Source organism: Musa acuminata, chromosome BXJ2-7 (genome assembly GCF_036884655.1).
Source record: "Musa acuminata AAA Group cultivar baxijiao chromosome BXJ2-7, Cavendish_Baxijiao_AAA, whole genome shotgun sequence".
NCBI lineage: Eukaryota > Viridiplantae > Streptophyta > Magnoliopsida > Zingiberales > Musaceae > Musa > Musa acuminata.
This window is the reverse complement of record NC_088344.1, coordinates 8231492-8257222: the sequence shown is the minus strand read 5'-3', so window position 1 is coordinate 8257222 and position 25731 is coordinate 8231492. Positions and strand designations below refer to the sequence as shown.

At 37.5% G+C, this 25731-nt stretch overlaps 2 protein-coding genes across 2 annotated transcripts; both read left to right on the top strand.

Annotated features, from left to right (window-relative positions):
• Positions 1-1051: 1051 nt before the first annotated feature.
• LOC103991363 (eukaryotic translation initiation factor 2 subunit alpha homolog) lies at positions 1052-4722 on the top strand. The gene is made up of 6 exons (XM_009410790.3): positions 1052-1647; positions 1739-1825; positions 1905-2051; positions 2216-2320; positions 4050-4148; positions 4465-4722. Exons 1-6 carry the CDS (start codon positions 1219-1221, stop codon positions 4570-4572), a joined length of 975 nt encoding a protein of 324 aa, XP_009409065.2. The 5' UTR covers positions 1052-1218; the 3' UTR covers positions 4573-4722.
• Positions 4723-9840: 5118 nt separating this feature from the next.
• LOC135617014 (transcription factor bHLH68-like) lies at positions 9841-13390 on the top strand. Its single transcript, XM_065116855.1, has 9 exons — positions 9841-10234; positions 10668-10971; positions 11215-11292; positions 11409-11474; positions 11648-11713; positions 11942-11992; positions 12541-12585; positions 12683-12727; positions 12845-13390. The coding sequence occupies exons 1-9, from the start codon at positions 9996-9998 to the stop codon at positions 12974-12976; spliced, it is 1026 nt and encodes a 341-aa protein (XP_064972927.1). The 5' UTR covers positions 9841-9995; the 3' UTR covers positions 12977-13390.
• Positions 13391-25731: the final 12341 nt, after the last annotated feature.

The following is a 25731-nucleotide window of genomic DNA, read 5'->3' as shown; positions in this document are numbered from 1 at the left end:
CCCTTATCACTACCCATCGTCCACCTTGACAATGATTAAATGATAGGCGAAAAAGGGATGATGACACCGCGTGAACAACAAGAAGGATAGTTTTTATATTTTCTAGATTATTGGGTATGGTTTAAAAAAATAATAAAATGAGATAATTATTTTAAAAAATCTAAAATAAGGGTATTTGGTAATTGGTGGACATTGGCTGATGAAAACGGTGGAGGATAGTGAAGATGGATAGTTTCAGTATTTTCTATATTAGAGAGTATGGTTAAAAAAAATCAAATGAGATAACTACTTAGCAAATATCCAAAATTAGGATATTTTTTAATAAAATCACCCTTATATTTATTGTCACAATTATATATATTATATATATATAGTCCAATTCGAATTCAGGCTTGATCTATAATACCTTCTAGCTTACTCTTCAGGCATACTTCTTCAATTTAATTACATATTATCTGATCCTCTTACTATTTTCGTTCATATACTTACAAAATTTATATTAATATTTTTATAATTATAAAAATAAAATATTTAATCTTATTTATTCCAATGGTGTTTATGGCCGGTGGACACGCTAAGAGAAAAGAACACGTTATAATCCATACTAATCTATGATGTGACAATGTTCTCACGAACTATGGAGGCATTCGATATGGTTGGCTAGAGGTGGGGCGATATGGAGGAGAGGAGGAGAAGTTGATGAAGACGTTATATTAGTATATATGATGGATAAGGATGAGAGGATATATTAACATCGTGGATCTACTTGGTGATACGATGATAACATCGTGTCATACAGGCAAAAATGATAATGCATAAAATGATCATTTTATTATTGATAAAATTGATAATTCTATGCATATTATTAGTAAAATTAATAATTTTATTATCACATGTGATATCTTTTATTAATAAAATTGACATTGTTAGTATAAATTAAATATCAATATAAAACTCACGTGTTATATCTTTTATCAATAAAATTAATATATATTTTATCTTCTATAATTATAGATATGTCCGGATACGATGCTAAGAGCGTAATATGTAATTAGCCCTCCTCTTTCCCGTCATCTCCAAACCATAAACCCGACGCCTCCAACGCTAATCCCTCGTTTTGCCCTCCGCCTGCGACATTTCTCGCTTTCCGCGAATCCTTCATACCCTAATCCCATCAGAAGAACCCTAACTCTCGATTCTATCGTGGAGTCGTCGAAGATGCCAAACCTTGAGTGCCGGATGTACGAGGCCAAGTACCCGGAGGTGGACATGGCTGTGATGATCCAGGTGAAGAACATAGCGGACATGGGCGCTTACGTCTCTCTCCTCGAGTACAACAACATCGAGGGTATGATCCTCTTCTCCGAGCTCTCCCGCCTTCGCATCCGTTCTGTCTCCTCCCTCATCAAGGTCGGCCGCCAGGAGCCCGTCATGGTCCTCCGCGTCGACCGCGACAAGGGATACATCGACCTCTCCAAGCGCCGCGTCTCCGTGGAGGATATTCAGGCCTGCGAGGAGCGGTACAACAAGAGCAAGCTCGTCCACTCCATCATGCGCCATGTCGCGGAGACCCTGGACATTGACCTCGAGGAGCTCTACATCCACATCGGGTGGCCCCTCTATCGCAAGTACGGCCACGCTTTCGAGGTATCACTCAGCAACGCAGGCAATTCAGTTCGTTCTTTGTTGATTTCGCCACTAAACCAATAAAGTTTCGATTTGTAAATGTTTTCCTTAGGCATTCAAGATAATTGTGACGGATCCGGACTCAGTTCTTGATGCCCTGACTCGAGAAGCGAAGGAAGTTGGAGCAGATGGGCAGGAGGTCCTTTTCTTGGTCTTGTAGTTGTTGAACTTGTTACTGTGACTTGTATAGTTGTGTTTCTTGATCAGGATAACCGCAGGTGACTAAGGTGGTACGTGCGGTGACGCCTGAGGTGAAAGATGCTTTGGTCAGGAATATTAGGAGAAGGATGACACTGCAGCCACTGGAGATACGTGCTGATATAGAGATGAAATGCTTCCAGTTCGATGGAGTTCTTCACATTAAGGTACTGATGCCTGACTTTAGCCAAATCTCTCTTCTTCTTTTTTTCAATTGATCTCGCATACATTTTTTTTATTGAAATTCTTGATGCTACTATGCTGAGGATTTTTTGTGCTATAAAATGAAGCATGTAATGATGTTGGTTATATTTGAACCATTGCCTCACAGGAAGCTATGAGGAAAGCTGAAGCTGCAGGAAATGATGATTGCCCCGTGAAGATCAAGCTAGTTGCCCCTCCACTCTATGTTCTCACTACTCAGACTCTCGATAAGGTAAACAAGATTTTGTTATTCCATTTTATCTAACTCGAATGATCTTCTACATAACTTATACTGTGTAGCACAGATATCTTTTTTGTTACTCTAGCAGCGAAGCCCTTTCAAGCCATCAGGATAGAAACGTACCTGATCTAGTTCCTTGAGATTGAATATCGTATTCAAGTATCATATAGGAAAGACAATATCATGAGTTACATAATTAGGTACTCGAAATATGTGGAAAACAACATAAGTTGCGACGTGTGGTGCTTCCCCTGTTTATAACTTCTTACAAGCATGAGGACTGATAGTACGAGACCAATCAAATGCATATAATATATAGCCTAGCAAGACCAAGATATCTCAACTAATGTAATAATTGACAAACAAGCTATTGGATCACGGTCCACCATGTGAATGAAATAACCCTACATGTCATCTATCTCAAATCATGGATTAGAATGCTGTTTGGACTTGTACACATCTTTCGATATTTATCAACTAACCAAACACTGGTGTAACTAAACTTTAGAATGCTGTTGAATTGCTTAGCTATCCACATTCTTTACTATATACTGTTACAATAATTTGTCCAAATTTTATGAAGACTTGAATAGTTCACTTGACGTTTTGAGTCAACTTATACATCACTTATTGAGCCGGTATTGTGGAATGGCTGGCCCCTTATAATCCAATTAACCCTGTGGTTTTGTGCAATTGCTTGACTGTTTTTTTCTTTTAGGGTTCTCATTTCATACTTAATTTAACCTTAGGATACAAATTTGCAGTGAAATATTTGTCTTTTTTTTCAAAATAAACAAGAAATTCTAACTTCTGAAATGTGATGTTCTGTGTTTGTCATTATCATATTAGAACCTCGTTGAACTTTCATCAGTAAGTCTTCTGAAAATTTCTCCTGTTCATGATTTCATAAACAGAGAGGTAAAAAAAAAAAGTATCAAACTGTCAGTCATGGCATAACTTCATACCCATAATTAGAATATCACCAATGGTGCCATACTGGAGCTTAGGGTTTCGTGATGGCATGATGTCCTTGAATGTAGCATAAAACCATTTAAATTGGATGTCTATAGGAAATGGATTATGCAGATATAATATCTATTTGTTTCATGTTTAACTTGTACAAAACTATATCTTCATGAAAATGTGTCTGAGGATATGAATGGTTCTGTTACTTGTACTGATTTGTTATTGCTAGTTCTGACTATTCTTCGGTCACTGCCATTAATCCGGGATCTCTCACTTCAGTTATTCCTGGAATGGGAGTGAATATTTTTGTTTCGATTTGCAAGCAGACATCTGATTTTCAGAGGAAGTGCTATCCTAAATCTCACAAATAAGTTGAATGACTGTGTAGAGTGTTCTGTTTCTTTTTGGGCTTTGAGACTGATGGGTCTCTGGCAAATAGTCCCTACGTACTTTTTCAGTAATATTGGTGCTGAGTCTGTTGATATTTGTACTTCCAGTGTTCATTACTATTTTTAACAACAAGACATCAATTTGATCACTCATTATAAATGTTGTTTATGCTTCAATTCTTCTCTTATATCTTATTACAAATGCACAATGACTCTTCATGAATCTTCATTTAATTCTTGGAGATTTGAGCTATAGAGATTGTGATAATTATTTTATGTTTTATCAGGTATATTTTGAGTCAACAGGTATAATTATGGTTCTTGATTTTTTATTCTTCTTACTGCGATGTCTGTGCCCTGTGTAGGAACGAGGCATATCAATTCTGAATAATGCAATTAAGGCTTGCACTGAAGAGATAGAACGACACAAGGGAAAACTTACTATGAAGGAGGCACCAAGAGCTGTAAGTTATATTTTATATTATACTTCTCTTGGTGTATTCTTGTTGCTTTCCCTTTTGCAAAGGAGAAGCGTTACATTGCAGTTTTGTTAATTGAGCTTCTTGCTCTGGTTCTTGTCCAAATCTTTGAACAATATAATGGTCTGGTTGATTGCCAAGTTTTTGCAGTCTGTACATCACAGTTTTGAGTGCTGTCGACAAAATGGTCTTTTCTGAACATTTTTAGAACACTTGTAATAGCCTTGGAATTCCCTTTTTGGTGGATGATGCAATTGTATTGGATGATCTGGCTATGCCTGAATCTTGGATGCTGTTGCAGGTGAGCGAACGAGATGATAAGCTACTTGCTGAACATATGGCAAAACTACAGTCCACTAACACGGAGGTCGACGGTGATGAAGGTAGTGAGGAAGAGGTAGATACATGAATGGGTGAAATTGATGTGGAGAACTCTGGTGTTATCATGTAATGCCGATTAAACAAAATGGTCAAGTGGGCAGATTAAGTTGGAAGATTTTGCATCCGAGTTTAGTGATCTGTTGTATTAAGCTTATATCCAATGGTGGAAACTACCATCTTCTGTTTTATTTATTTCTTGGAGTTGATACTTGGATTTTTTGACATTGAACGATACTAGCGTTGTACCAATTTGATTTGGGGAAGAACATGGTATTTGAGTTGTGTAATAGCGATGGGTTAGTTGGATCCTCCAATGTAATTTGAGACTTTGTAATCATTTATGTGGAACAGATACAAAGGTTGATCTATGGTTGTAATCTTTTAAGGTGATCGATTAGTCACAGAAGGTGGGGTTCCTAACTCTTGGTCGAAACAAAACAAGGTGTTATTATTCTCCAAGACGTTCACCAAAAATAGATAGAATCTCCATTCATGGTTTATAAAAAGGAAGGATACAGTCATTCGTACCCACCGGATGTTCCACAGGCATTAATTTGTAATCCGCAAATATGTGCCCGATCATCGAGTTTCGCATCGTCTTCCTTCCGAACGGATCAGTGGCTGTGATGTGGCAGATGGACTTCAAACAAGATGGCCTCCTCGTCATCCAATTGCAACCAATCGGCAGCCCAAGAATGTGTGCATCATTGATGGAAATGTGTGGCCCTGGGAATTCGCCATCAAGAATATGTTAAAACCAGCGTGTCCCATCACATGCCCCTCGTGCATCTCTTTCAGCAAACATGGCAGACCGGTGGAGCCAACCTGCTGCAAAACATACATTCTCTTGCTCCACACAAGTCGCCAACCATGTCCTCCTCCTCTCCTCCTTGCCAAGCTTCGACCCTTATTGCAGTTTTGTTCTGCTCTCTGCCATCCATATATGCAGATGATCGATAGTACCGTGTCCTTTCTGCAGTCGCTTTGCATGCGTATCCTTCACCCCAGCAGGCGATGATGTCTACAGGTAAAAGAAGAAAAGGAAAGGAAAAAAGAAATCCAAGAAGAAGAAGAAGATATTTGGTGGAGCAGTATCATGTTTGTACGACCATTGTGGACATCATCAAGATCCATGCAGAATCCTGTACCAGAAAGAAGCTGAACCCTGGCTTTGTTCTGCACCTACTGACTGATACGAAATGATCACAGGTTCAACCACAATAAGCGATGAGTTTGATATGATTTCTTTTCATCCTTGCAGCGAGGACTTGCGAGTCATGATCATTAGCAATCATGTCAGAATTGGTTCTAAGCAAAGTTGTAAGCATGCAAGTCAGCTCATGATCCAATGCTTGCTGTTAGTCTCGTAGGTCTGATGAATACATTCATCACAATTATTATACATATATATAGCCATAGACTAGCAAGGAGAAGCATACAACAGTTTTCAATGTTAGAGATTACCGGGAAAAAGGGATGAAAGACGATACATAATGGGATAGTTGATGCTTCAAGGTCAAGTAGTTCTCGAGTGCTAAAGAACAAAGTGCTTGTCGGCCAGCCAGTGCAATCCTCTCTCTCTCTCTCTCTCTCTCTCTCTCTCTCTCTCTCTCTCTCTCGCTCTAATTTGTGTTGAGACTTCAGTTTATAGAATATAATACATGTAGGTTGTCGTTAAGGGACGTGCTTTTGTGGGGGGTAGAAACCTAATAAAAAGCAGCATCAGAATCACATCTTTCAAGGCATGTCATCATGATCAATAAAGCAATTATACCCGGAAAAAGGATTATATAAAGCGATGCTTCGTACTCCCTCCTCGAATACATTAAACATCCCTCCTTAATGTTGCAGTGTAGGATGGTATCAGCAGGAACCTATGGGTGATAAATGACTCGGGTATGATACGTGCATGACGGAGGAAGAAGAGAAGGGGGGTTGATGGAGTGATCATGAGGACATGTGTTGGCGTTTCAGAATAAGAAGAAGAACGCACGCAGAGGTGACGAGGTGTGTCGATAGGGTCAGGTCAGCGTTGACACCACCATTCGATCGCCAGTGTTCCTTTCTCTCCTTCCTCCTCTTCCTTCAACCCAGGCAGGCACGCGGGACCCCGCCATTGTCCCTTTTCCTGCTTTGTTCCTCTCTTCCTTTCATCATGGCTTTTCTCATGCCCTTTATGCTCGTTTACACGTGCATCGACATGGGAGTTACTGTTCTCGAGCTCCTTCGAGAGAAGCATTGCAGCTTTCATTAATCCTCTCCATCTTCCTCATCCTCCCAAGTCCGCTTGGTGGTGGAAATCAATCTTGGAAGAAGACAAATTGAACATGCTCATATGAACTAAAATAATAATCTCATTCTATCATGGTTTGCAAGAGTGATCGATCAGGTGATGCATGTATAGTAAAAAATTGTAGATCAAGATTATTTTCTTATTTCATGTATGCTAATCTTGATTAATTATACAGTCATGCTGATCATCTTGGGATTTGTTTGAGACTAGAAATATTTTTGGTGAATCTTCTTTTACCATCATAAAAAAGAATATTACCTCAGCGAAGATTCCATTTAGGCCACAATAATTCATCACTAAATTAATGTGCCCTTCACAACCATATAGTTAGCTTGATACAAATATAGGCATTAATTTAGATTTAGTGAGTGCAAGCATTATAGCAAAACAAATATATGTGTTTGCTTCCTCCAAAAAAAAAAAAGATGAAAGAAAAAGATTTGGATCCTTCACTGTAGAGCATCACACAATAATAAATTAAATTAATAATAAGTAATTACTTATTCTACATTCGATTGATGTAAGCAGTCCTAATTTCATAATGACATGATATTTTATAATTGGATTTTGTTAAGTGGTTGATGATGTTATTAATGGGTCAGTTATGTGATAACCTATTGTATTTCCCTTATTAAAGAGTTACATTGTTGTAGGCAAGTCTTAGAGGATAAATATGAGAATTAAGTAGGCAATTCAGGGTTAATAATTGAAGCTTTTTATGTGCATTTCAATTCATAATGAGCTGAGCAGCAATTAGAAACTCAAATTAGGAATTAATTAGGAGGAGAGCTAGATTTAAGTTCTCCATTCTTCACACAACAAAAGCCAAAAAAAATCATCAGATCCATGTAAACAACATGAATATAATTAGAGTCTTACATGATGATGATGTTGTTGTTGTTGTGGTATTGAACTCAATATGAACTGAATTGACTCATTGCCAGCTTTGCTGGATTGTCAAATCAAACTTCAAAACTTATCTTTTCCTTTGTTGCTAGTATCATGCAAGAGGGTCCATATCCCCACATGCAAAACATGTGCATGCATGAGTAGGTAACTCCAAAGGAAAAGTAGTGTTTTATTTCCAGCACCCATGGGGGCATATCTTTTACTTTTCAGGTTGTAACTCTTGTATCTTGCAGGAATTTTTTTCAGGTTCAATTCCCCAGCAAGGACTTTGCAGCTCAAAATCTGTGATTGGAACCCTTGCAGCTACTCACCAAAAGAAGCAGAAGAAAGCAAGAGAGAGGAAAGGAATATTGGCATGAGCAGATGAAGACAAGCAAGAGGAGTGCTGCTTCCAAGTAAGAGCTAAAAGGAAGAGTATGTGAATTGAAAAGTGCCTCATGGAGAGGACAAAGATGCTGAATATGGTACTGTGTATAGAAACCATTAGTCTTTCCTCCTTAAAGTCCACTACTCTCTCTCTCTCTCTGCATTTAAGGACTTATTCTATGCAGCCAAGGGAATGATAGGAAGCATACACAAATCAAGGGAATTTGCTGGACAACTGCAACACTGCAGGTGGTGCTGGGAATATTATAATGCAATGCTTGCTTAAACTCTATTCTGAGGAGTAAAATGGGGATAGATTCAAAATTTCACTTGCTTGTGATTATGTGATCAAGGTAAAATAGGTGAAGGCTTTTTATGAGAAGGAGCTGAGAAATATGTTCTTGTTCTGTGGTAGTGACTTACATTATCACCATAACCATCTCAATAACAACATGCTAACATCTCCTCATCATCATTGCATCAGTTGTTACCTCTACTTCTCCTTAGTTTCATTGCCTAGTGCTGCTAATGGATGCATATACACTTCTGAACCATGGTTAAAATGATGCAGTTTCAACCATGGCTGGGAAAATTAGGTTATTTTTTATTCCCTGGTCTCAATTATTCAATCATGTTGGTCTATAACTATACATGGCATTATATGTATAGTTATAATGTATTTAAGTTACCATGTAATATGTGTTAAGATTAATTCAAATAGTTAGGATTAGATAAAATTTTAGATTTAAATAAATAGACTAGGATGAAAAGATTTATTAGGATATGATAGATTTTTTTATTATTATTTTTAAAAAATTATAATATATCTTTTAGTTAATATAAATAGGTGCTTTTGGATCAATCTAAATCATTACAAAAGCACTCTTAATTTTTTATACTATTATCTTCTCCTTCTTCCTAAAGTTTTGTAGAAAAATTAACAAAATGATCTCAAATTTTATCAGGCTAAGGATAAGGTGGTCCTTGGGATGCTCATAATAGTAAAACAATAAACAAGTTGCTCATTATTTGAATATGTGGTCACTTTGTTAGTGTAATAATAGCTAGAAACAAGTACTATAGTACAGCAGGACTACCATCCACAGGATCCATCTTTTGTTGGTACCCTTCACTAGCTACCAAACAATTCTTATGTTCTTCATGATATGGATGAGAATTCAAAATCAGAGGCTCAAAATGTTGGATTTTGATTTTAGAGAGACTGAGAGTAAAATTTTCAAAATTCATGAGATTTGGGTTTAGATTTTTAATTAATTTAGCAAAATTCTTTTTTTTCATATTTTATTATTATTATGTAGTTTTCTCTAAATTTTATATTCTATTGGTGGTTGATACTTTTGATTTTCTTTTTCCTTTTGGGATGGAAGAATATCTTTAAAGACAATAATATCAGAGTTTCTTCTACACACAAAAATACCTCAACCTCATTAGGTGAGTGAAGTAACAAAGGTTCAACATTCACTTGTGTGTCTCTAACCAATGGTAATTTAGGTACTAAGGCCCATCCTTAAGCCACTTTTTTTTTTGTCTGAATTCTCTGCATCACCAATTTTTGCCCCACTTTATGATAAAAGCAAAAGTAAGGAAGAAAAAGAAAGGAGGGTGAAATAAAAGGTGAGCAAAAATACTAAAGAAGGATTGAGAAAAAGGAAGCAAAACAAAACAGGACACTTCTTCTTCCATCCCTCATGTACACAGGTGATTAGATTCCTCCTAATAAGGGGCCTTTGCTTTCTTCTCCAGACCTCATCCATAGAAGCAAATGAAGCAAAGCTTCCAAGGGTTGACTTGGGGTTGCAAGGAGAGGTTGCAGAAGGAGAGAGCCTGGTAGAGAACCAAGTGTGCGCCCAAAGCATTCAGGCATGAATAGAGGGTTGTTTCAGAACTCTCTGGTGCAGCATATGGTGGGAGGAAGCTCCAACTGTTGGAGCTTGAACAGCATGAGGCCACCTCCTGAGCAAACCTTCCCTCTTCTACCCTCCTCTTCTTCCTCTTCATCTCCTTCAGTCTCCCCTCAGTACCCACAACCCTCCACTACACTTCCAATGATCCCTTTTCATGGTAGCCAAGACCTACCAGAATCATGGAGCCAGCTATTGCTGTAAAACTCTCTCTCTCTCTCTCTCTCTCTCTCTCTCTCTCTCTCTCTCTCTAATAATTATATGATTTCCTTTCTTTTTGGAGAAAAACAAAGAGAGCTTTTCAGTCTCAAGAGGGTTTTTCGAATTGTGTGATGAGCTGAGCTTGTTGAGTATCAAAAAAATTCGTCTTCTTTCCCTCTCATGATTTCCAGTTCTTCTACTTGTATGATTTCCTTTCTTTTTGGAGAAAAACAAAGAGAACTTTTCAGTCTCAAGAGGGTTTTTCGAATTGTATGATGAGCTGAGCTTGTTGAGTATCAAAAAAATTCGTCTTCTTTCCCTCTCATGACTTACAGTTCTTCTACTATTTTATGCACATCTAACACTTGCCAGCACTGATTACCTCAAATTCTCTTGGATCTTGCTTACTTTGGTTTGCTGGAAATCTTCCAGGGCAGAAGAGGAGAAGTATGGGCTGACACCTCCCCAGATTGAAAAGATGAAGAACTGGGAAGATCGGCTAGTGTACCCATCAACAACCCCCCCTCATATGTCTGATATAAAGCAAGAAATCTCCGGAAATGGTTACCTCCACAGCGGTGGCAGTGAAGAGATCCAAGCATCTACAAGTCCATGGAGCCGAATTATCCCATCTCCCTCTCCTGGATCTTGCATCGCGGCGAGTTTCGGCAGGAACATGCTGGACTTCTCGAACAAATCCGAGAGAATGCATCACCAACCAGATAACTCACCCGAGGTGATATGTTGGCTACTCTTTCTTCATGCTCCATCCGAGATAATAATTGCGGGTTGTAATTAGAAGCAATCGATCTCCGTTTACTCGTTATTCTTTGCTTTGCATGGTAATGTCCTGCAGCAATATCAGTGTTAAGTGTTAGAATTCTTTGGGATGGATAGATAGATAGATAGAGAGATAGAGAGATAGATAGATAGATACTGCTTCTAACGTGTTCTTGTTTCTTCTTTTTCCACTTTCAAGTGCAACAGCACAGAAGCTGGTGTAGTTCTCAAGAAAGCTAGGGTTCAGGGAACCTCCTCAGCTCATTCTACTTTCAAGGTACTACTACATTTCTACTGACATGGGGCAAGCAAACTCTCCAATTAATTCTTTGTGTATGTAAGAAATAATTGGAAATGTTAAGGTAAAAAACATGTTTTCTTGCTCGTTTTCAGGTGAGGAAGGAGAAGTTAGGGGACAGAATAACTGCACTTCACCAGATTGTTTCTCCTTTCGGGAAGGTATCGCCATTATCTCATACCGCCTGTTTCGAATCTACATATGGGGGCGTATGCGCAGCGTTCTTGTTTGTGAAAGCTCTCGCAGTACTTTGAGCTGCAAAGCTACACATATTTTCCATTTCTTTTTCTTTGGTGTTCAAGTAAAGGATACCTGACATGAGCTCCTTTTTCAGACTGACACTGCGTCTGTATTGCTAGAAGCCATCGGCTACATCAGATTCCTCCAGAGTCAAATTGAGGTCTACCCTCTCTCTCTCTCTCTCTCTCTCTCTCTCTAGAAAAGTGAAACAAAGGATGGGGGAGGTTTGAGAGCACGCAGTTAAAGTAGGTGGCAGAAGAAGCATTGTCAGTGTGCAGCATCTTTGAGTTATGGGTGTCTTGAAATGCCATGTGTTCCAGCGTATACATGAGAGATTATTCTCTCCGGTTCTCTTTCTCACTCTCAACCATTCCTTTCTTTCGTGTAGGCTCTGAGCTCACCGTACTTGAGCAGTGGATCAGGGAACATGAAGCAGCCTGTGAGTGACTGCAACTCCCAACCCCACTCTGCCCTCTTCCCAAAGCTACTATTCATTCATATATATATGTCTCTCTCTCTCTCTCTCTGTCACACACACGTACACCTATACGTGCGTGCATTCCAGCACGCACCTATACAGGTGTACGTGCTCACACGTACACCTGTGAGCACTTGTAGCCCACGGTTTGTGTGTGAGAAACTTCTTACAAGCTGCTTCCTTTTCTCTCTCTATATATATATTCATGAACATAAGCTTTCTGATAGCTATGTGCTGATTCTCGGTTCATCCATGCATGCATAGATTAACGACTCATTTTTATGTTGAATACATGCACTTAGCAATGCCCCATGGAAATTGTACTTCGTTCTCTACAGTAACCATGGCACCACTTAAAAAGGATATAATATCATTTCTCTCTTAGCAAGATATTGATGGATACACAAAACCTAATATTGTCACGTAGGCTTTCATCACATGACAAAGATTTTGTATGTCTGAATTGTTGTCACTGAGTTCGGCCTGATCGGTGAAGCATGGTTTTCTAGGCACAAGGAGAAAGGAGGCGTATATTTGCAGAAGAAGCTGGTCATGTAAATAAACTCTTGTTATCTTAACCTGCCTATATAATCTGTTATATGAAGCTATTAAGGAAGACATTAATGCCAAGCTTGTGTCTTCCTTGGGCAGCTGCTAAATGGAAATGGCAGCAAGAAAAGAGGACGACCTGACCAGGTACTTACTTTGCTTAGTTAACCTCAAATCATCATTTACAGAATCAAATCATGTATACGAAGAAATGATGGATTCCAAAAGAGTGATTGCTTTCCCTGCTTTTGTTCCTACCATCAGGAAGGCAATGTTGAACCGAAGAAGGACCTGAGGAGTAGAGGACTTTGTCTCGTTCCAGTCTCCTTCTTCTTGGATGTCGAAAGCGATAACGGGGCAGATTACTGGGTTCCAACTCTCCATGGAGCCTTCTGATGGCCACCATGAGTTCTCAGCATGCTTGAGGGCTCTGCAGTCGACGTGCATATCATCATTAGCAATCACTCTGCAAAACACTGAAGGCTGATTGCTCATGATAGTATGCATTAAAGATGGAGGAAGACCACAGTGTGCTAAGAACCAGGATGCATGGTGCAAATAAGGAGGAGTGCTTCTCCTTTGTTTAACCCTCAAAAACCTTGCTGTATATTTTTAGCCAAGTGTCGATCATTTGCTACTGCCACAAACGCTTTGGAGATACACCAAAACATTAGGGTTTTCATCATTTGATGGCAGGCATTTCCTTCCTGGCCTACTCAGAAGGTGACTGATGTGTGTGCCATCCCGGTGGTAAAGTTCAGACTCCATGTACATGCATTTCAGTAAGGAAATTTGATGCTGCTTGATCCACTCCTCACAGTGTTGAGCATCTCACTCTACCGGTTCATCGTCTTGATAGAAGAGTAGGAATCTTCGGGGTTAGGAGAGAGAGAGAGAGAGAAGTCGAGGTCCAAGTGTCTCCCAAGAAGATCATTGGCACGTTGCATGGCCTTGCAAGGAGAGTTTGCTGGAGAAGGCGATGCTGAAGAGAGAACATATATCGTCAGGCTGCATGGCCGGTGTGCGTTAGGGCAACGTCATTGAGACAGCTCTCTCTTGAGCTGAAGATTCTACGACACTGTTGCAAATGAATGAATGTTGATGAGAGAATGTTTTACATCCACCCTCGGACATGTCATAGTCCAAACTCGAGGAGGAAGAATGAGAGAGACACTTTCAAGGCCTCGAGCTAAAAGTGGGTTCAGAATAAGGTTCCAAAGTTCAAACAGGCTCAAACGTCGTTGGCCTTGACTGCTTCATCCTTGCCTTGCTCGAGGCCACTGGTTGATTGGACACAGAAGATTATGTATCAGAGGATTGATATCAAATCATCAAAATCAAATCAAATTAGATGCAGCGATATGATCGAAGCAGATCAGAGGCGATTACGATGACTAGCGATAGAAAACGATAAGAATCTTTTAACATGAACAAATCTAACCATGAAGCATCTTGATGCAATCAAATTTGATCATCAAACATCTTGAATCCTTGATGTGATCGAATCTGGCCACTTGAGCATCCCAAATTTACTATGTAACTGAATTCGATTTTGAAGCATCTCAAATTCTTAACGTGATCGAATTTGGCTATGAAGCATCTTAAACCCATGACCAACCATATTTGGTCTTGAAGCATCCTGAATCTTCGATGTACATGAAGAGTTTTGAACTAAATCTAACAATGAAGCATCCCTGATCTTGACGCAGCCCAACTAGGGCATGAAGCACTTTTATTACATAATGAGTTATCTTGTAAAGACATTATCTCCCAACACCTTGAATGTCTCCCAGCATAAAAGAGGCTGATACTTGATAGCTAATTTGACATTTGAATGCTAACCACAACACCCAAGATTTTGAGCAACTCTCCATAATTGGGGGTAATACTTGATTACTCCACATTCCATAATCTTCGATGATTCTATGAAACTATCTTACGGAATAACATGTGACAAAGTGTCGATAGTTACTCGAGTCATTTATAAAAGGGCTTTAAGTATGTTGGCTTAGCCCGACCTCTTAAACCATTTCTAATCCTCGATATCATCTTTGATTAAGCATCAGATAGGTTTTTTTCGATCATTCCTTCGATATTATCTTTTGAGTAATGTCTTTTCTTTTATCATTATAAAAACACTTAAATGTCCTTGATAGTTAATAAAATACTAAGTGCATTCAAATCCTTTTTAAGTTTCAAATGGTCTAATCAGTAAGTAATACTAGTTTAGAATCTATATTTTAATTTTGTTAATTGCATTTGAAATATATATTAATGTACAATATTTTTCTTTAATAAATGAAATAAAAATATTATAAAAAATAAAAATAAATTAAATTAAAATAATGTGAAGATTTATTTTTTTTCTCAAGTAAAAAATCTTGTCAAAAGGGTTTTAAGGATATTTTAGTGTTTTTTACACTCCAATTGATCTGATTAGTGAATTGAATGAGATTGAGGTCCGGATCACAATTTTTTCCAATTCAATGAATCGGTTGATCCGATCTGGGTTTGATAATTGTGCATAAAATATAAAAAATTCATTTACTCATATGCTTTACATACATATTAAATATTCCCTTTATAGTTTTTATTTATTTGTGTTATGATTTGTCCTATTATATACTTATAATGATAAACGAGGACTAACTATAAAGTAATTAATTTTTTATTGATGTGTTTATTGGGTTAATGTTGATTTCATCAACATTTGAGTGGATACGATACTTTAGTTTAGGATTATGTTGTAGTCGTCCACTTCTAACAGTCTAAGAAATAAAATAACTACTTGAGACATATATGTCTACCAGTTGAGGATCATGTTGCATATGTCTATTATGAGATAGTTTTGGTTGCTACATGAAGAGAAATCATCTAAATTGAGAGGACGGTAATGATAAATATATATTTTTATAAATTATATATCGTAAAAGTAAGATTCAGAATATCATATCTTAGTGATATACTGATCAAATAGGTACAAGACATATCGATTTATACAAAATATACCAATACATGATATACTAAGTAGGATATATCAATATATCACCCGTATTGATCTTCGAATTGATACATATTACTCATATCGAGTGGTACGGTATGATATTACAAATGATACTTAGATACTCTAATAACATTTTTCACAATTAAGTATCATATATTTTTCGAAAGAAAAATGTATATTAAACATAAAATTTTGTATGCTTGAACTTCTTCGCATACATGAGCGATATTCATCAATATACCCAAAAAAAATCCTAAAAAGAAAGGGATAAATTATTTTTTGAGTTGAGTTGGCAGGATAATTAGGCAGCAACGTGTTTCATGATCACACACATTTATAACATCAAAATTAATAATAAAAGGTAAATTTATAAAATTGGCTAATAGGTTATAAAAATAGTAACACATATGAGCTAATTACAATCAATAATACATAAAGCATCCTCCTTTAAATTGGTTCAATGAACAGAAACATTGTAATTATATTAGAAACATAATTATAATTCAAATCACCACTGACCATAGCTACTATTATAATATATATATGTATATATATTATTTATTTATATAGGAATTTGAATGATTTTGGATGAAAATTATGAAGCTTCTAATAATATATTCCAAAATAAAAGATGGCAAAATTTGCATACTTAATCTGAAATATACGTATATATATATTATCAAAAAAATCATATACTATTGGTGATTATTTATCATGAAAATAGTAATAAAATATGTTTAATAATGGCATGAAGACATTTGTGTAGAGGGAAAGCCAATGGAAACGGCGCGCGCGCGCTCTTTTCCATGGAATTCGCGCTCTGTTTTAAGGGCGGATTTGTTCGACAACCCCACCAAATCACAGCGAGCGCTCCGACGCATTCCGCCGTAGTTGAAGGCGACGTGATGCGAAGCGAGACGAGTCAGCGATCGATGAGATCCCGCGAGCGAGACGAAGACGAGGAGACGCCGCCGCAGGAACCCTCGCCTGGTCCGTCCCCGAGACGGACAGGTGCGGGCCCCAGCAGCCAGGACGACGAGGAGCGCCGGGACACCGCCTCCGAAGCCCGCATCAGCGATTCTCTTCGGTTCCGCCAGCAAAGTAAGTACCTGGTCAGGTCGTCCAAGCATCAAGCATAAAGTCTCTCAAATCAGACTAACTTACACCTCTTCAGGATGAATCCTCCTTTAGTAGACACTGTTCCAATGGTTCCCCTTCCTGCATCCACCATGAACCATCATCGAGCCTTAATATAATATAATATAATATAATATATATATGATATGATATGATATGATATGAAATTAAATTACCATATTCAAAGAGCACGATGTATATGCATGAACGAGCCTGGCACAATATAGACGAGGCGTGGTTCAATGGAAAAGAATGGCAAGAGAGTTGTGACGGAGGAGCTGCTCACTGAACTGGTCATAGTGCTCTGTGTACAACTGGTCAAAGGACTCTGTTTACACAGAGTACTTTGACCAGTTCAGTGAGCAGCTCCAGTGTGTGGGTGAGGCTGCATACGTCGGGTGAGCTCAAGGGCACTTAGCTTCTTGACTCTGCATTGGCTCACGTGGCTGTAGCGACGTGCACTCATCCATCATGGTTCACCGACTCCATTCTGGCCTAATCGAAGTTGGGCTCGAGAGTGAAGGGGAGTGTAGAAGTGGGAGGATATTTATAATGGTTTCGTTTCGAGGGTTGCGCAGAGTTTGGTTGGGGAATCACGAGACTTCGCCTGCTCTCTCGTGTCGCCGCATGCACACGATTGGCTTGATGGGGAAGCAAACATGGTTGGCTTTGGTAGGAACGAGACGACTACGGTTGAGAGCCCAACTGCATGTACCGAAGAACTCGTGCTGTAACAAAGTAGCCATAGGATGGTGATCTGCAAAATTTATTCTTAATCCCATTTTTGCATGTGATTAGATTCTCAACTCACATCTGTTGTTGTCATTTTCTTTGGAATCTGATCATCTATTTACACCATTCCTGCTTACTTATTACTTCATATGAGTTTGGTCCCAATCTCAGATGTCCAAAGTTGCACATACCATTCACAAGTGTGACTAGGAAAGATTCTTGCAAGGAAGAGATAAACTGTGTGCCATGTTGATCCATGTCAGACTGAAATATAATACAACAATGGGTACTGCTGCACTTTCTTCGTATGGATTGGCACCAACAATAGCAGCTGCTGCTCTTGTCAAGCATTTCAAGGACTCATGTTTTCATAACATCTTAGATCTTGCCTCCATTACATCCGACACACAAGCATAAATGAATTGCTATTCTATCTCACTTTGCAATTTTGATTGTTATTTCGACGTGAATTGATAAGCTAAAGTTAAAGTAGAATGAAATCATTTGATAACTTAGTCGAACGAGAAGTTCTCGAAGTAAAGTTTAATTATTTAATTCTACTTCGGTTGGTTCTTGAGAGTACATCTACTAATATCCTATAGATGATTTGATTACCATTTATTTTTTACGACTAAAAAAAAACTTATAAGGATCTTTTATATATCTCTTACGTAGGAATAAGTACAGTAATAAGAGAATATATATATATATATATATATATATATATATATATATATATATATTAGAATGGAAATATGAATGGAGCTTCCTTACGGTTAGTACTAGGGCAAATATTTCGATCGGGTGGTATTGTTCCTCGAGTCTATTTAGGACATGATCGACATAATAAAAAGACTTTTGGATTTCTTAGTTGTCCCACGCTAAAATCGTGCTCACAGTTTGCTTACTGGTAGCCAGATAGAGATTTAGAGTTTTGCTCAAGATAAAAGAAGAGAGATATGGCAATTGGGCCAGTTGGTGTTTCGGCTCTTCTAATACCTCATAACACTTCTCGGTCTATAGAAAGCTCTTTAAGTTCTTCAACGCTTGAAAGAAAGGTATACACCTATCATCAAATTTGGATAGAAATCGATTTAGCATTGCTATTCACCTTGTTAACCGTTGTACTTCTTTTATTGATCAAGATACATCTCTAATATAACTCAAACCTTTTCGAGGTTTGCATCTATTCCTCTCTAGTGAATATAAATCTGGAAAATTTTCTTGAGTTGACTTCAAAAGCACACTTTGATAGATTAAGGCGCATGTTGAGCTTGGTCAAGTCCACCATATATGAGTTAGCTATTCTACTTTTAACTATCATGTCGTCTACATATATCTCGATATTCCTTTCGATCTGGTATTTCAATATCTTGTTCACAATCCTTTTGTATGTCACCCTTGCATTTTTCAATCCAAATGGCATGACTCAGTAACAATATGTGTCTCAATCTATAATAAAGGAGGTATGTTCTCAATTTTATTGTGTCATCCTTATTTGGTTATATCCCAAGAATACATCCATAAAGGTGAAGAGCTCATTAACTGAGGTAGCATCAACTGGCTGATTGATTTGGGGGTAAGGGTAATTGCCATTCTGACATACTTTGTTGAGATCGGTATAATCAACACACATCATCTAATCTTCATTTGACTTTTTAACTAGTACAATATTAGCAAGCACTATGGGTACTACATCTCGATAATAAACCTAACAACTTGTCTACTTCATCGCTAATCACCTATTAGCGATCAGGTGCAAACCTGCGAGGCTTTTACTTCAGCATTGGGAGAGATGTTCAAATAGTGTTAGGCCATTTTAAGTCTATTTATAGCATGTCTCTGTATGATTATGCAAATATCTCGATATTCTTCCTGAGAAAAATGATGATTTGCACTTGTTTCTCCTCGAAAAATATTGTCTCGATCTTGATAACCTAATCAGGATGGTCATTGTCCAAAGGTACATCAATCAGTGATTCTATCGGCTCCGAATATGAGAGGGACTTTGTGAAATTTCGAGGGTCCATCGGGGGCGCCTTGAGTCGGGCCTTCTTCGGTAGAGAGACCACCATCAGATAACACTAGCGCGATCCGATGTTGATCCTTGTTGGGAATTTTATTACCATTTGGTTGGTCAATAATACCGCCCTTAGCTTATTAAGCATGGGTTACCCTATGATCGCATTGTATATCGAGGGAATATCGATCATCATGAATTTAGTCATTATCATTTTGGAGTGGGGCTTATCGCCAAACATGATGCACAAGCTCATAGTCCTGAGAGGGAGATAGAGTCGCTAGTGAACTCCATCAACGAAGAAGTCATAAAAGTGAGATCATTAGCCAAAAGTCCATGTTTTTGAAAAGCGTTAAAGTAGAGGATATTGATAGAGCTACCTGTGTCAATCATGACCCTCTTTACTCAGGCATTAATCATCCTCACAGAGATTACTAATGCATCATCGTGATTTTGGTTGGGGTACTCCATACCTTCTTCCTTGAAGGTTATTTTTAACTTATCTTCCGACCTCAGATGTTTTTCGATGATAGCTCAAGCATAAGCTTTATGACTCAAGGAGCTATCTTCTCGTAAGGAATGTCCACTAATAATGACTTCAATCTACTTCTCCACCACCCTTTGAGGTTGAGGTGAAGGTTCACGATGCCTCTTGGCAAACCTCTCGAGCTGTCCCCAACAAATGAGTTCTTTGATTTGCTCCTTCAAATCATGATAGTTCTCTATGTTATGCTTATAATTGCAGTAGAAACGGTAGCGCTTGAATTTATCCCTCCTCTCTAATGGTGTCTCTATCGATGGAGGGTCTTTCAAGAGCTTTTTTTTTCCTTTATCTATAAAAAGTTTTAGTTCTAGTCATGTTTAAGGAAGTCGACTCGAATCTTGGGCAGCTCGAGTCAATCATTTCTTATTCACGGTGGTGACCTTGGGGTCGAGGCTAATGATAGTCACTCATGTCTCAATATTTTATGCATCTTCATGTGCTTACTTGAGATCGTTGCCTCCATAACAATGTATTAGTTGGCTCTTTAGAGCACATTGAGTACCGTCGTCGGTAGCCTCCCCACCATTGATTAGAAAAAGCAAGAGGACTTGAGCCCCCATCTTGAAGGCCTATATCACAAGCGATGGATGGGCTTCATGTATTCCTCATATCTTGTTAATAAATTAAGCAATGAAGATGGAGAATATTTCTTCCTCTCCTTGCCCGAGTCCAAGAAGCATTATTGTCGATGACCTCATGTGTGCATTCCCGAAGAAGTAGAGCTTAAAATCCTTTGTGAGCTAAGCAAAGGAGCCGATTGAGAGCAGTTTTTAAGCAATTGTATCATTCTCATATTGAGTCTCTTAGCATTGTTAAGAAGGTGTAGTACATCAAGGTGTCTAAGGTGTCATACAGCGACATTTGGGTGTGAAAGGCAACAGTATACTCTATCATGTTAGTATTATCATCAAAAGGGTCCAATAATGGTATGCAAAAATTTATCTGGATTGGTTGCTCTTTGATGTTTTGAGTGAATGGGGACCGACCCAAGGTGGGATCAACTAGACTTTTCCCTATGTATTATTGGAACTCTCACTGTATCTCTTATAAGTGTTGGTCCATTTGTCATAGTTGGATCCTTCGGAAGTCATCCATCAAATTCACTAATTGGGTCTCAAATATGAATAGAGCAGACTAGTGGTACGATAGTGTGTTGAATTCCATGGTTGGGGGATCGAGGTGCCCTCTCAGCCAATAGTTCCACGGGCCATAGACAATGCTAAGATGCTGGTACGACATCAAGTGGGGGGATCCTGACGGGTGCTGATGCTAGCGACGGTTGAGGTATTAATTACGATTAAGATGATGGCATCACTTTTTGGGCTAGCTGAGACGGAAGTTAGGCAATAGCTTGCATTATACCCATTAGCGTATTTGCCTTTTGAGTGAGGTTCAAAAACACCTCGGTAGGGACAAGCAGATGACCCGAGGTCATCGTTAGAAGCAAGAGGTCTGGTCATTGAACAAATGCTAGTTTCATGTCAACATTTGTGCTAAAGTGGACGTATCAGAAGGATGACAGTTGCCCTCACCCCCTGAGTAAAAGTGCTATGGTTCAAAGATAGGGCCTCCTCATTGGAGCGTTCATTAAGAGGATTAACATGCAGATGTTTATGTGATATGCTCTCCTTCTAGCGCCAAAAATGTTAGAAAAATTATTATCAATATTTGAGTCAACTCGACATGGTCCAAAACTAAGGACGTAAGAATGTCCGAGGTGGTAGTTGAGGTAGTTCCAAGGTAGCTACGAGACGTCTCCGAGGTAGCTCCGAGATGTCAAGCTCCCGAGGTGCCACCTACACTAAGATTGATGTCGAGAAAAATTTGTTGTCCCGATCCCTCTGATACTCAAGTTAGTGATCGAAGTCTCTTAGTGGGTGTGGGTTTTTCTTTGAGAGAAAGCCCTCTGGTATAGCGCCAAAGATTAAATTTTATATCTAGGTTTGGAGAGGATAATCTGTACTCGCTCCAATGTCTTCCACTTAATGTTTTGTCCACGTGGGCAAACAGAAGAGATAATCCCAAATGATCTGCTTTGGACTTTTGTCTACACAAATAAATAGGTAGAAAGTGACCTCTACCTTTTTCTTCTATAATAATTTTCACATGGCAATTATCTATTTGATGATGATTGATTATTAATATATTTCTTATCACGTTTAAAAAGTATAAAAGCTTACACATCCATGATTTAGATTGCTCAATACATTCCCCATATATATTTACTAGATAGATAGATAGATATAAATATTTACTAGATAGATAGATAGATATAAAGTTACCTCTCATGCAATGGATGCATCTAGTGTGACATTACTATATGAATGCGAGGATGCGTTCCCCCACGTAATCTTGATCGATTTATGTCAACAAAGATTTTATATATATATATATATTCAAGATATACTAGATTATTGATTAGGATAATTAAGTATTCAGAAGATGCATGCAGCCTGGGGTTTATCAAAATAAAAAAAAATTATTATATTTATTAATTGATTTCTCTCTCCCTCTACATTAGGGACTCCCTAACATTGAGGAGGATGAGCCATTAGGCTCTACATCATCACAGAGAAGAAAGAGAGGTGCAATGGTCATCTTAAGCAGAAAACTCTAGTCTCTCTTTTTTTTCTTAATATCATCTTTATCTAGTCTTAACTTAATATATGACTATGTAGAATTATTATCTTTTTAAATTTCATCATTTATTAAATTTATTATTGATCTAAATTATAAAAAATATTAATATAACTCTCAAATTATTTAGCATCACAATGTATGATTAATAACATAGTCTTACTCTTGCAAATGCAAGTATTTTACCCTTGCCAAGTTTAAACCCATGTTATTTCATCCCTCGATTTACATTTAGTTGATGATTGCCCTTACGCCCATCGTTATATTGGTTAGCCATTTGATGAGCCTAAAGTTCTCTTCATCGATCGTCGATGTGAGCATTTATTTTTGATATTATCTTCGATTACTCCCCCACTTAGTATTAAATGCATGAATATATCTATTGACATGTTCCCAAAACCTAAAGTGAGATATTTCGACCTCCTTCGTGTCAATCTTTTTATGCACACAAGTTAATAATGCACACAAGTTGTGCTTTTTGTGTACCTCGGATGATATAAATGAATCATTAAAGTTGGCAAATGCATATATTGATAACCAATCGTGATGTAAAATTAATATAAAGATTGATGCAATAAATTTGTAACAAAGATTAAATTAATACAACATTGAGCACATACTAAGAAGATATCAAGGATTGAGAACAGTTGCGTGTTGGGCCAGTAAGTATGACTGATGCTGTGGTGCATTGTGTTGATTGAAGAAAAACTGATTATATTAACATAAAAACATGTCAATCGACAATGTTTTCAGATCTATTTCACCTGATGGAGAACTATTAGTTCTTGCCATACCATTGAAGTTATTAGATGTACCCATGAAGTTATGTCTTTGTTAGGATTTTGTCCAAAAAATAAATGAACAGGAAGATTAGCTTATTTTTGAATCCTTGCATAGATTACATCACGAGACTTCGCATGCACACGATTGGCTTGATGGGGAAGCAAAGATGGTTGGCTTTGGTAGGAACGAGACGACTACGGTTGAGAGCCCAACTGCATGTAGCGAAGAACTCGTGCAACAGAAATATCTTTCTCCGTTACTATGCTGAAATGTGCCCTTTCTAAGCTAGAATGAACATTTGGTATGTCCTGTTCCACACTCTTTCACATGCAATGTCCAAAATTCACATTTCAACAGAAATATTTTGACTTGAGTGAGAAGATAAAATATATTAAAATAGTTTCAAGATATAAATATATATATATATATATACATAAAATATTTTGAAATTATTTTGAAAATATCAATAGATAGTTCGGATTGATTACCATCAGTTACCAATATATCCTTAGAAGATCAAAGGGCTATTTGAATGGATTGTAAACTTTCTCTTCATGTGTAGATTTTTCTTCGAAAGAAAGCCCTCCTGCATGGCATTAGAAATTAAATTTTATACCTAGCTTTGGAGGGAATAATCTTTAATCGCTCTAACGTCTTCCTCTCGACGTTTTGTTAATGTGGGTAATAAGAGAAGATAATCTCAAATGATATGCTTTGGACTTTTGTCCATCAAACAAATGGGTAGAGGATGACCTCGACCTTTTTCTTCGGTAATAATTTTCACATGATGATTATCTATCTGATGATGATTAACCATTAATATATTTCTTATCATGTTTGAAAAGTATAAAAGTTTATATGTCCATAATTTACAAACAAACATAAGATATAATATAGATCAAGATATCAGTAATTACTCGAGACTTTTGGTTACTCAATATATTCTCCATATATATTTGCTAGATAGATAAATATAAAGTTACTTTTCGTGTAATGAATGCATCCAGTGTGATATTATTATGTAAATAAGAAGGATACATTCCCCCAGACAATCTCGTATTACCCTTTTCTACAGCATTTTCTAAATATCAAAACAAATTAATGGCGTCGGCCGTTCACATATTTGTATATATATATATATATATATATATATATATATATATATATATATATATATATATATATATATATATATATATACATTTCAACCGAATATATATACACTTTCTAAGTTAGTACCTCTGTTGAAATTGAAAGAAATGAGAATGAATAATATTTGACCATGATTATTACTGTGGTCCAGTTGGTTTTTTATAATTGGTTCAACTAAAAAATTATTTTATGGAATGGATAGAAAATTTTTTAGATATTTTATATTCGGTGAACGCTAACACGGACTTAGTTGTTGATTGTGTTTAGTCTCCTTGTGTTAGATTAGATTATCATGTGTTAAGCTTTTATTGGACTTAAATATTTTTTTCTATCATATGTCCCCATAAGTGCTATTGAGGGTTCTCTTAAAGTTGTCACAAAGTGCTGGCTCTTCCAAGTTGTTTGTTCTATTCGAGCCATTGAGAACAAGACCAGAACCACCTCCATCTCAGGTGGTAGAATCGTCGATGATTAGTATCCAAACAGTTGAACCATCATTTACATACGATAATTTTGTGAGGTGATCTTTCTAACTTCTTAAACGCATCCTAATACTCCTCGGTCCATTGGAAATCTGCTGAAAAAAAAGATAGACACATTTCGTCGATTTGAGATAAAATTAGCTAAGCACTACTAGTCAACCTATTAACTATTAAACCTTTTTTTATCAATCGAGATAAGTTATACCTATTCCTCTTCGATGCATGATGAACCCGAAGAATCTCCTTGAATTGACTTCAAAGATGCATTTGATTGGATTAAGACATATTCTAATTTTTTTAAAAAATTAAAAAATCTTAACTAAATTCCGAATCAGCCGTGTTGCTCTCCACTATCATGTCATTTACATAAATTTTCATATTTCTTTCAATATGATGGCTGAATATTTTGTTCCATCTGATATGGGTAAAACCAACTAGCCACCACCCACTACACAAGCACACCGTTTTTCTCTTACCCATAAAGGATGGGGTCTAAATGCGGCTTAAGTCAATCTCCAAAGTATCAAGCTACCGGGACACCTCCTAACATGACCAAAGATAGATCAAATCGATTATAAACTAGCTCTCCTATGGAATATCTATACGAAATTTCGAGAAGATCAAGAGACAGTCCAAGTGTCCAAATTAGTTATGGATCAA